At 34.0% G+C, this 13,542-nt stretch overlaps 1 protein-coding gene across 1 annotated transcript in view; it reads left to right on the top strand.

Annotated features, from left to right (window-relative positions):
• Positions 1-968: 968 nt before the first annotated feature.
• LOC148628891 (protein bark beetle-like) overlaps positions 969-13,542 on the top strand; it is a 28,264-nt gene continuing 15,690 nt past the window's right edge. The window contains exons 1-7 of the mRNA XM_088596362.1: positions 969-1,535; positions 2,592-2,773; positions 3,318-3,514; positions 4,030-4,377; positions 4,605-4,858; positions 10,194-10,488; positions 11,398-12,905. Of these exons, the coding sequence (XP_088452488.1) occupies positions 1,173-1,535; positions 2,592-2,773; positions 3,318-3,514; positions 4,030-4,377; positions 4,605-4,858; positions 10,194-10,488; positions 11,398-12,905 (3,147 nt within the window). The 5' untranslated portion in view covers positions 969-1,172. The remainder of the gene's footprint in view (positions 1,536-2,591; positions 2,774-3,317; positions 3,515-4,029; positions 4,378-4,604; positions 4,859-10,193; positions 10,489-11,397; positions 12,906-13,542) is intronic.

The following is a 13,542-nucleotide window of genomic DNA, read 5'->3' as shown; positions in this document are numbered from 1 at the left end:
ATACCATATTTCCAAATTATACCCTTAAAGTACTACATTGTATTTTTAAATCGTTTTCTCCATTTTAGCTCTTACACTACTTTACCAATTGGAATCAAACTTGGTATGAATGTTCCTTGGGGTATCCTGCAAAGAACTGAAATAGGGATTTTTTATCTGTCCAAAAACATGGCTGTCATTCCTAAAAATAGAGCATAGTGGTCAGACAGTTTTTCGCATATATATATATATCTCCAAAACCATTAGGTGTAGCCAAATTCTTTCAACTGCTGAAATGATCCTCATAAGGCCTGAAAAAGTCTCTAGGGATTAAAGTTGTAAGACGACTTCTTGTAAGAGTTATTGCCCTTGAAAGGTTAAAGATTTTTTTTCAGTTCAGTTTTCAGCCAATATCTTGAAAAACTATAATAGAAACTTTCAGTTGCTGATGATCCTTATGATAATTACTTCCAAAATCCTCTTGAGTCAAAATAGTTGAACAACTCCTTGTTAAATGTATTGCCCTTGAAAGTCAAAATTAAACCAGGTGAGTGATTCAGGCTCCTGGGAGCCTCATGTTACCTTACATCTCAGAAAACAATAGTCATTAGCAAATCTTTCACATCCCCAAAATATATCAAACAATTTTAAACTCCCCAAAAATAGCATAATTTTTCCCTCCCCCAAAAATTTCACCCCAAAATATACCAAAGTTCAGAACTCCTAGCATATTTATGGCAAACATTTCTGATAGTGATACCCTCGCCCCACCCCACCCCCACGCCAGACACACTCTTAGAGACTTTTATAATCCTTAGAATCCAGCTATGTTTATTATCTTCAGTTCTTGAGGTATCATATATGTAAAATAAAGTATGGCGAGATAGGTTCAATAAGAATAAGAGGTGGGCGGAGCAAGTACTTGGATATTTACGGAAAATTAAGTGATCCGTTTTTGTGTCATATCTTAGAACAAATGTTGACGTGACCTTGACATTGATGAGTAATGAGGGACTTCCGTATTACCTGAACAAGTTTCGATTTGACAATTTACTTAATATCACGTTTCCACGAAACTAGAGAGTGTTTCAGCTTTATAAATACACTCCATTAGTTATATAAAATGAGTTTTTTTGCCACATCAAGGTAGAAACAATCACAGTTACCTGAATTAACTCAGGTGAAATTCAAATATGGCGGAGATTTCATTGTTTACTTTCATCTTTATAACAACTTGCATTCGGTTTTGCTCATCACAGATATTTACACCACCACCGCCTGGTGAAAAACCGGTAATATCCAACGGAATTGTATACAATTTAAGGCACATACCTGTAGAATGCCAACAACCTAAGGTGCTTGAATTCAGTGACATCAGATATGGGATGGTCTTAAAACCAAATCAGAAAAGAGCTATCATGAAGATATACAGCCCGTATAAAATTCACGGTAACATAGAAATACCTCCTAGTTCCTGTCTGTACATTGAGCCTGGTGTAACAATGTATTTTGGACCTGGTTTTGGAATGATAGTCAATGGAACATTGATAGCAAGGGTAATATTTAACATACATTGTGCATCTATTACATTTACTATTACGTTGTACATACACAATGTGGTTCATAATTATGTTCTGTAAGAAATTAGCTCTTCAGTTGCATAATAAAGTCTTCTTTAGAGGGACATAGATGTCTGTTTATCCAGTGTCATATGGTTTCTCTAAGAAACCTTTGAAGGAATTTTATCCAGGGTATGGAATGTTAATATACATTTTTTTTTTAGTTTTGTTTGCATTGACGGACTAATAGTGATCAGTTATAGACTTTTTATGATTATTTTTGAAGAACAGAGAATAGGAGATGTTAGTTTTATTCACACTCAACAACTTAACCCCCAAATATTATATAAACCACAGAATATAGAAATCTTGATTTTTCTATAGAAAGTCATTACTTTCAGTTCCTACTAGTATTTAAGTTGAAAAGTCAACAAATAAGCATATACAGTGGCTGGAAAACTAATTGTAAGTTGAGTTTCATAGCTGTTGGTAGCACACATGTACATGTACTTTGATGTATGACTTACAAATACATGCCACAACATTGTCCAATCTCAAAAATGGGTCTGTCATGAAGGGGGATTTTAGGATTATTACGTTGCTGGTAAATAAATAGTGAAAGCAATTGTGTTCATTGACTGTATTCGTATTCAGGCTGTAACATGTTGATATAATGTTACAAAAATTGATGTAAACAATATAGGTAGGTAATAATAAGAAACTAAGGAGACGTTACTGACATGATTTAACTATAATATTTGACAGGGTCTGATTTTGAAAAGAATAATAGTATCAAAAGTGATCTTGCAGTATATTTGTTTGAAATTTAAAAAAAATCATTCTTACCATTTCAGTTAATTGCAAACCAACTTTCCATTTTTAGAAAACATGTGTTTGTGATCTTTAATGCATGAACATATTTTGGAAATACAATTTGGTTTGTGCTTGGTAAGTGAGTACCACTGACTGGGTATTGCATAAACACCTTGTCCATTAAATAACATCTGTATTTATTACAATGTATAATGTAAAATGTAAAATTTTTGTTAATAGGGTAGTGATGAAATGGGTGGCAGAATAACCATGACCAAAGATCCAGAAAATGATGATATTGTTGGGCAAAGTAACCCTTTCCCTGATGATGCAAGATTAATGGATGGCAATACTACACGAGATGGAAAATTAGAGTTGATGTTTGGTGGTAAATGGAGAGGAGTTTGTACTAATTATGTAAAGTAAGTTTAAACTTACAAATGTTCCAAGTATTTATTAACACACAAAAATCTCTTAGTGTATAAATGATGAAAGATTTGTTAGTGACATTCTACTATTCTCAAGTTGCATGGAGTTTCTTGTGTGTTTTAGTATCTGATTTTTGCTGCATAAAACAATCTATGATACATAAATCACTGGGCCAAAGTTAAACTTATAGAATGATCCAAAATATACATTGTAAAAGTATGATGAAGATGAATAAAAAAAGAAGATGACAAGTATTTTTTTTTTTAATTCATTCTTTGTAATATAACCTCTTTCTTCACTTGCATGTGTTTAACTGGGAGACATTGTTTGGGTATAGCGATTTATTTGATTACTCCACATCCCTATAACCATATCTGTTGTTGTTAGTACAAACTATATACCATCTTAGTGTATTTGTGTGCCTCAAGTATCCATTTTTGTATAAAAATATAGGATGTGCCTTTTTTCCCAATAATTTTAATCAGTGTATAGGTGTGCTTCAATTATCTATTAATATTCCTTTTTCTATCATTTTAGCTTTACAAAGATAGATGCCAATGTAACATGTAAACATCTTGGTTTTGTCTGGGGAAACTTTACATACCATTCTTTTTCTCGAAACAAAACAGACTACATGCTGTTTGAAAAACCGAAGTGCATAGGAAATGAGAATAGTTTGTTTGAATGTCCAGGTTTACGAAATGCTGTTATTAAAGTTGGTCAGCATGTTTGTGGTAAGCTGTTTTCCTTTTTTATCATTTGGATGAAGGTAGATGTAATGAATTCATTGCCTACTGTACCTATTTTAATAGAAGTTTGCCTGTCACATAATACAAACATAAAAATACATGACATTAGCATCAATGTCCTCCCATTATGTTTTATCTTGCTTGAAAAAAAAAAAAAAAACAAAGAAAAACCAACAATTTCATTGGTAAAGATACTGTGATCAATAGTTATTAGTATAGAAAATTAATATACGTATTTTATCCTTAAACAAGTAGGTGGTATATTTGAATCACCATGTCATTCTGCCCGTCCATCAAAATTTTGTCACAATTATCTCAGCTCCAAATGGATGGATTGATTTAAAATTTGGTGTATAGCTTCATATAGATGGGGCATACATTGTGAACCATGTTTTCCCATTTGTAGTTAAAAGAAATGTTCATTATTTTAATAAAAATACCAAATTTGTTTTCATATTTAAAGTCATTTACACTTTGTTTGCTTGTTTTTCCTTCGTTAGATGATCAGCAGTTGGTAGGCTTCCAGTGTGCTGGATTACGAACAGATCTTGCAAAATCTAACTGGAGAGGATTGGAGTTTTACAATGTAACAGTGGAAGCTAAAAAACATGGCAACCTTTACTACAATGAAACCCTTACTTGGTTAGAATATTTGGATATCTCATATGCTGGAAAGGACATTTACAGAAATACTGAGCACAACCATGGTAGAGCATCTATAAGTGCCAGTCCATATGTTCCATTGATGAATAATATAACAGTAACTTATGGGGCATATGATGGATTGAACCTGACAGAGATTATAGGACCAATACACATTGCCAATAGTACCATCTCTAACAACAGAGGTAATGCTTGCAGGATTTTTTTATGTCATGGTATTTGAAAAAAACCCAGCATGATTTGAAGTATTTTTTTCATGTTAAAAAATTATGAAGATAATTTAATAATGAAAATTTAAACAGTTAACTGTAATGTCAATGGCTTTTATATCTATCTGTTATGTTTATGTATATAATTAGTGTCTGTTGTTCTTTCCCAAAACTTGAATGATATTCATGTTTTATTTTTACAGGCTATGGAATTTATACAGAAACTGGAATAGGTCGTGTGCTTATCAATATGACTGATATAGAAAACAACTGGGGTGATGGGATGAAGATGTACATGAAGAATTATACTATATATGATTGGGACCTCAAGTTCCCACCCACTGGTTCCTTCTGCAGGGCTGCTGTACCTTCCCAACCAAACTATCCATTCTTTGTCTATGAAAACATCATTGATCCTGAGGGGAATAAACCATTTGACAACTATGACTGCTCAAGGGTAGGTAACTTTACAAAACACTATTTTAATTGGAAAGACTTGCATAGCTGTAAAATGATAGATAAATCTTTATATGTTGCATTAATTGCTTAAATTTTCATATATTGCATTAATTGGTTAATGCTTTTACAATTCAAACAAAAACAACTGCTATGAATCACTTCGAAAGTACAGATTTTGTGGCTATCAATTTAATGCCTCTACTATTCTTTCTGGATTATTAATTTAACCAGAAGCAGTTACCGTATTCTTCCGTGTATTACACGCATCTGTGTATTCCGTGCACCCCATTCTTGGCAAGGGAGATCGGCGAAAAAGGTTAGTTTCTGTGTAAAACGCACACTGGGAAGTGAGAAAAAATCACCAGCAGAAGACCACATTGAGATGAAAGGATTATATTAAAATAGTTTATAAATAGCGATGTATTGGATCTGAGTCGGCTGAAATGTTTACATTTCCTGTCAGGTAATTCACTAAAACAATGGTGTCAAGTCCGACCGTTTATAAAATGATGTTTTAATTTGCCAAGTTGTGTATTGATATCTGACATCTGGAAACAGTTCATCAAGCGAATTAAAGGATTATTAATAATTGTGTCACCTTTTAAATTGATCTTTTGTTATTTGATAATTAAATGACGATGGGCCCGAGGACAGGTTGGCACACCCGGTATTGTGTATTTAACGCTCCACCGCACATAGGTGAAGAAGGTATAGTAAGTAAGTAAGTAATTATTTATTATAGTGACATGTGTACAAAATCAAACTAACAAACAATAATTTTAACATGAAATAAGATACACCCGGCCCACTGGACCTATAAGTCACTTAAATTAGCTTTATCTATATACAATTTCAAGCAAAGTAAAACAACAGAAAAAAAAAATCATTTTGAGTAAATGAACTGTCTACGCTTACAATAAGCTTTTAAAATAAAATTTGAAGTTTGTCTGGGAAAATATTTCACAAGTTGAATTAACTGTTCACATTTTGGTAAGGTTTTGAAAGTATCAAGTCCATTTATGTTATTGACAAGCTCAGTTCTGATATCATTGTAAAAACAACATTCGGTCAAAAAGTGTATTTCATCTTCAATTACATTGTCAGTGTCACACAAACGACATATTCTTTGATGTTTGGGTTCACCTACATAGCGGCCTGTTTCGATCCTCAAAGGGAGAATTCCACATCTGAACTGTGCCATCATAGATCTCTCAGATTTCGATAAGTTCATTTTGACGTATGGTTCAATTTGGAAGAACGATTTAAACGTTTTGTAAGTCCTCAACTTTGGTGAGTTTTCATTCATATCAAACCACTCATGTGCGTACTTTTCAACAAGAGAGTCATTTACGGTGTTAAGATCACATACGAGTTTATTACTAAATTGATGATTGAGTCCAATGTCATTCATCACAGACTTTAAATCTGAGGACCAGTTATTGTTACATCTGTTATAGTCCCACAGAAACACTTGTTTACATAATCTGTCCTCAGGCATTTTCATAAGTCTATTCCAGTATCTAACCATATGTTGAAAATGTCTATGTCGTGATGGTAACCAACCCATATCTCCGATTATTGCCGATTTAGGTGCGAACTTGTGTACTCCTAAGAAGTATCTGATTGCTTTATTTTGAACATTGTCAATACAGTTGAAACCTTTAAATCCCCATATAGCAGCATTATAGTCAATAATCGGAGCCACACATGAGTAGAACAGTTTTTGAAAAGTACTAACTCCACAGTCCTTTAGCCCGTGCACTTTTGAGATTAGGGCCCCGAGGGCACGACCTCCAGCCTTAGCAAGATTATCGGCATTTGACTCGAATGTTTTCTTTTCATGAAATATCACGCCTAGATACTTATATTGTTCTGTTATTTGTAGCATATTATCACCAATTTTAAACTGGAAGGATGTTCTTGGTCTTCGTCCCGATCGAAAATGAACGACTTTAGATTTGTCCGTGTTAATGAGAACTCGCCACTTTTTACACCAGTTGTGAAGAGTATTCAGCATAAGCTGCATGTCATTCTCGTTAGTCGCAAACATAACTATGTCGTCGGCATACAATAACAGTGAAAGTTTTTTTGAATGGATATCGATACCCAACTCTAGGTTATTTATTTCCTGAACCAAGTCATTTATGAATATCGAGAATAGAGTCGGGGACAAATTATCACCTTGCTTAACTCCTGAATAGCACGTGAACCAGTCTGTCATAGTATTGTTTATTCGTATGCTTGCTGAAGTCAATGAATATATACTTTTCACAGAGTTATAAAGTTTACCATCGATATTCTTTAAGAGTAATTTATAAAGGAGCATATCACGGTCTACGAAATCGAACGCTTTCTTCAGGTCTACGAAAGTTGCTATTATATTTTGGTTATTTCGAATTATACTGTTCAGTGTAAAAACATGGTCCTCACATGATCTTTGTCGGCGGAATCCATTTTGCTCGTCTGCAAGTAAATCATTATCCTCTAAATAGGAAGTTAGACGATTGTTCATAAAAGAGCTAAACAGTTTAGATATACATGACTGTAGACACACTCCTCTATAATTCAATGGTTCTCGCTTATCGGAGGACATGTCTTTCAGGATGGGAAACAATATTGCCTTTCTCCATAAAGATGGTATCAAACTTGTATCAAATATCCATTGAAAAAGAGATAGTAGAATTGGTAAGATGTTCGGCGATTTAAGAACTTCGTATGGTATTTTATCCAAACCAGTAGCTTTTCCATTTTTCGTGGCTTTAATCACTACAGAGACCTCTTCAATAGTAATATTGGAATTTAATTCTTCGTTACATTGATATAACGGATCTAACATGTTGTTTTCTAGTAGATTTTTATGCTGTAGCGATTGTCTATAAAATTCATTATCAAAATCCTGATTTGCATTAGTGTTGTTGTACATTTTTTCAAATTCGGATTTCCATTTTTCGCAAACTTCATTTTCGTCATTAAGAATATTTCGTTCATCGTCATAAACTTCCATGGGTATTTCGGATTGTTTTCGTGGTCCCATATTACGTATTTTAGCCCAGAATTCGTTAGGGTTTTTTGTTGTCATTGTTTCAAGTTCCTCACAGAACGCATTTCGGTGCCGTCTTTCATAAAATCTCAATCTACGATCAAATAGTTTTTGTGCACTTTGGAATTGGAGCCGTTTTAATCGTTTCGAATTTGTATTTCCCGTACATTTTAAGAATGATCGCTCTTTAAAGTGCATGTCTTTCCAAAGAGTCGATAGTTCTTCATTCCAGTATGGTTTATGATTTCGGAAACGTTTTTTCGTTTTGTTACTTGGTGCAAAGCAAGGAATTGTATCATCCATCTCCTTTAAGATAGTATCGCACAAATCCGTATATATTCCATCTATGTTGCTTTGTGTTTCACGGGTCCGTTCAATACGTGTTATAAGTGTTTGTATTGCTTGTTTCGATATATCAGAGGCGAAAAAATCGTTCGGAATCACCTTCAGTTTATATCGTTTTTTGAAAGCACTTCCTGATTTTTTACTTATACTATCGACATTAATTTGTGTGTTCAGTTTAGTTTCTAGTACAGAATGATCCGGGACTTTCGAGCGGTCATTTAGGTATCCAAATAAGTCGTATTTTTCAACTATCGATCGTATGGTGCGAACCTCGAACGAAATGAATGTCTGTAAAGCTTCATGTGGAACGCATATATAATCGACAACTGACTTTCCTTTTCCCGATATGCACGTATAATTGTTTTTTGAATTATCATATCTTCCATTTAGAACGCACGTTTTAGATTCGTTCAAAAAGTCTATAAAGGCATGTCCATGTTGATTAATTGCTTTATCAATGCACGACCTTTCCGGTACAGAATCAAACTCTGAAACGTCGCTTAAGGATCCAATGCGCGCATTCAAGTCTCCGCATATAATATGAGCGTCACAGTCGTTATAAGAGTACATGATTGACAGGATATGCGCAAAGAAACTTTGTGAATCTCGTCCCCAAACTGAATTTTCCGGCGGTAGATAACAAGATATCACGGTGAAACTGAGGTCGGTACTTTTGGAAGTAAATTTTACACATAGAATACCATCGTATGTAGCGTCTATTATTTCCGAAGTATATTCCTGATTAATCCAATGTTTGACGAAAAGTCCGACACCCCCAGACCCTTTCGGTGCGTTTCTGTGAATTTCTTTTGTATTCGATCCTATCCATTTATAATTTTCTATCTCTAGTTTATCATCATTTTTCAAGTGCGTTTCGCATATACTGAATATATCGGCATCTACATTTTTAACAATCTGCTTTCGTAATAAAGAGTTATTTTCAGTCCAACCACAAACATTTAGCTGAGCTATGCTAATAGTCCAGTTGCACCGGCCGTGTACCTATTCCGAATCGTTTTGAATATCGTTTGCCTCCATCGGTACGTTTTCATTTTTCTTAAGAATGCGTCCGCTTCCCGTTATTCTGTACGAATTTCCGTGTGGTAATTCTTTGGTATAATTAGACAACTTGATTTGAGAGAACAATAAGAAACTAGTCATGGTTTTTCGTACGAACTATGAACTGCCAAGATATGGCATTGATGGACAAAACAACTATTAAATAGCAGTAAAACTTTATTTGTTTATTTCACATAAAACTGTTCTCAAAAATACAGTGGCTCGATGTTGTCTTTAGTTGACGACTTTGGTTCTGATTCCCGAAAATTACAGACCTGAAAATTATGTCTCTAGAAAAAAATCTAGAAACTCATAGTTTTTGGTGTATACCGCGCATCCCTCTTCTGGAGCAAAGAAAAAGTTGAAAAAAAGTGTGTGGTATACACGGAAGAATACGGTAATGGGATTTGTAAATTGAGGATTAAATGGAAAAAAAAGGTAGATGATTGATTTTTAATCAGTTCCATGGACTCTTGAATGCCGTGGAAGTTAATATACATGTACATTCATAGAAATGGTACACTGTAGAATGTCTTGGTTTCACATTTAAATAATTGATTATTTAATCCTTTAACCTTATAATTTAAGCTACTGTAGAAACAATATTATCTGTAATAGACTTACCAATTTTTGTGGTTTTCATTCTTTGGTCAAACTACAAATTCAAACAACACAAACAAAATTTTGAAAAACTGCAAAAACAGACCCACAAATTAAAATATCCTCACAGTTGGTGGAAAATGAAACTTTATGAGAATCAAATTTTTATAGTTTTTCTAACCTGATACTATTTACTTATTCAGTCATTCAAAGATATTTACTACCTATTTATATCTGTACTTCTATAGTTATTTCAAAGGTACAATTTAGTGTTTGTTTTTTCTTTTAGACTTATAACACTATACCTGGACACAGAGTAACTATTCACTTTATGCTGATGGAGAGAGATCCTGAAGTAACAGCTACTATGAAAGTGTATGACATGATAAAGTCTCCTAGCAGACTCCTTGCTGAGTTTCCAGTCACTAATGGCAGTTTCCCACAGTCAGTAACATCTAAGGGATCCAGTATAGTATTACAGATGCAGTACCAGTTACCCCCAAAGCCACCACACCCAAGTGTGAAGAGGTGTAAAACATTTCCTTACTGTCTCCGTTTTTTGATACAGCTCTGGTCTGATGAAGGTATGCTTGACCAATATAATGATTAGTTGCCTTCAGAATAATCCTGGACTGGACTTTTTATGAGCAACTTGGCGGGTGTATGTTGAAAAGCAGAGGACACTTATGTTACCGGTACACCTGGTCCGTGCTTCAAGTTTTAGTGGAGTCCCAGTTGCTCATTTACTTTTGTTACTTTTTTAAATTTGGTTATTTTATGTCCTTTGTTGTGTATGTCTATTTTCCATGTTTGGTCTTTGTCCCTGGATTACATTTTTTTTTAATTTCCGATAGAATCAAGGTTCCTTTGATTACTCCTTCAATATAAGTCTTTAATCAACCAGATTCTGCCAAATTTTAAAAGATCTGATTATGTTCCAAAAACTTAGATTTCATTTCATTTTGATACAGTGTACAGACTCTGCATAAACACAGTAAAGATGTCAAGTAGTGGCAAGAGTTATTTGTCTTATGTTTGTTTTACTCTAAATAATGGCATTTAACTGTATTTTTGGTCAGCAATTAAAAAGATACAATTATGGTAAAATTAAAAATGGGTGCTTAAGTGCAAATTTGATTTTTGATACTCATAAAAATTGAATGTTACTCAAGTACTAGAATTCTCATTAAGGTCCCTGGAACATTTTGCATAATACTTCTTTAATGAAATTTTTAGATTTATAGCCTTTTATTGAATTTATAGAAAAATCATAGTATTATGATCTAAAACACCATATTTTACACTGAAAAGGGAATTAAAGATCTGAACAAACCGCTCCAAAGTAATGTTATATATGTGCCTCTATTGAATCACTACACATATTGGAAAATTGCACTATTTGTAGTTTTTATTGTAGAACTGAAAAGCTCTTTATTTAGAATATGAACTATTTATCCTACACTGATAGTTTACTATTAATGATATTATTGCAGGATTGGACGAAGAACTACGGTTTATCAACTCAAGTGCTAGTAACAACACAGGTTATGGATTAAATGTTCAGGATATGAGATGTAAAGTGGCTGTGAACTCATCTATTATATCTGGTAATAAGTATGGTGCTGGTATTAGGATCTACCAAGGTGCTGGTGAAATAGCAATCAATAATACATGGATAGAAAATAATGCTAGATGTGGTATTAATATCTCCTATGCTGGAGGATTTCAGTTGGTTAATAATTCCAAAATATTGAATAACAATGGATACGGTATGATTACAGAGTACATTCAACTGAATAATACAAGATTTGAACATTTCATGAAAATGGAGATAGCCAGGTCAGAGTTTACTGAAAATGAATGGATAGCTGTTAGAGTTGGAAACTACTGCAGAGGAGGGGAGTTTCTTATTAATACAACAGATTTCTTCTTCAACAAGGATGAAGCTGTTGAATACTTATCATGCAATGTGACTATAGAAGGCAATAGACCTCCTACAAACTTTACTCTTGCCTTTAACAACTTTCGCCAAAATGTTAGACATGGTATTTTGATATCCCCGTTGATTAATACTGTAGGATTGATAACAAACAATACATTTTCTAGGCATTCACTGGGAGCAGTTAGAATAGATAACACTTATAACCTTCTGGTTAGTAAATGGTATGCCCAATATAAGGTAGACTACAAGATATATGAAAACACATTCACAGAAAATGATGGCCGTTATGGAATCTATATGAGACTAACACAGAACAGTCCCAATCAGAAAATGGATTTCAAATTCAACAGAGTTATAAGTAATTATATCAACAACACATCACCATATCTAAATCCAAGAAATAGGGCTAATGCTCCTATCATTGTCAGTTCAGACAATATTTTTGTACAGAGAAATTACATTTACAATCCTGATTCCATCCGAGATATTGCAACACATTTATTGGATCCATCAGTAACTATTCAAGGAAATTACAATTGGTGGGGACCCATGACTGATGACATCATCCACAAGTTCGTTCACTCTCGTATTTTTGGTAAAGATGACCGTTACAATTTGGCTAACATAGAATATTTCCCTGTGCTGAGAGAGCAATGGTTATATACAAATCAGGATACACATGATGTGCCCAAATATCGTTGGGTTTTCAATAGAGGAAATAAAATTGGTGGTGTGCTTGATACTCCTGGTTTTACTGCTAGTCCAAACACAAAATACTATGTTGATAAGGACATTTTCATCATACCAGGGGCTACCTTAGAACTAAGACCAAATACAGTGCTTGAGTTTGAGAATTCCATAGGTATGGTTGTTCATGGACGTCTAAAGGCAGATGGTATTAACGCAAATTCTCCTGTTATATTTACACTTCTAAATGATCCAAACAATGAAGGTATTGAAAACAGGACAACTTCAGTAAGACTGGTTGATGGGTCAGATGAATTTGAAGGTCGTTTGGAAGTCAATATGAGCTCAACATGGGGTACTGTCTGTAACAAGGTTTGTACTTTAAAAGAAAATTGTTTCACAAGGTTTCATTTGCTTCATTTACATTTTGTATATTTTTAGCTCACCTGGCCAAAGGCCATGTGAGCTATTGCCATCACTTGGCATCCTTCGTCGTCGTCGTCCGTTGTCGTTGTTAACAATTATACAAAACTCTTCTCCTCTGAAACTACTTGACCAATTGAAACCGAACTTGGTATGAATGTTCCTTGGGGTATCATGCATAGAATTGATGTGGGGATTTTTTATTCGTCAAAAAATGTGGCCGCCATTACTAAAAATAGAACATAGGGGTCAGACAGTAGTTTTTTATGTACATCTCCTAAACCATTAAGTTTAGCTGAATTCTGACGTGGGTAAAAGTGTTCAGCATGATGAGATCTATCTTTGGTCAAATTTTGGTTTTAATCTGTTAAGCCATGTTGGAGTTATTGCCCTTTTTCAATGATTTTTGCTATTTTTAATGTTATTTCTTTCCAAAATCTTCTCCTCTGACACTACTTGATCAATTGAAACCAAACTTGGTATGAATGTTTCTTGGGGTATACTGCACAGAACTGATGTGGGAATTTTTGATTCGTCAAAAAACATGGCTGCCATTACTAAAAATAGAACATAGGGGTCAGACAGT

The sequence above is a fragment of the Perna viridis genome, chromosome 1 (assembly GCF_037379345.1).
Source record: "Perna viridis isolate PV_CMFRI_1.1 ecotype Kerala chromosome 1, ASM3737934v1, whole genome shotgun sequence".
NCBI lineage: Eukaryota > Metazoa > Mollusca > Bivalvia > Mytilida > Mytilidae > Perna > Perna viridis.
Note: the sequence above shows the minus strand (reverse complement) of the source record. Positions and strands in the feature narration are given on the sequence as shown.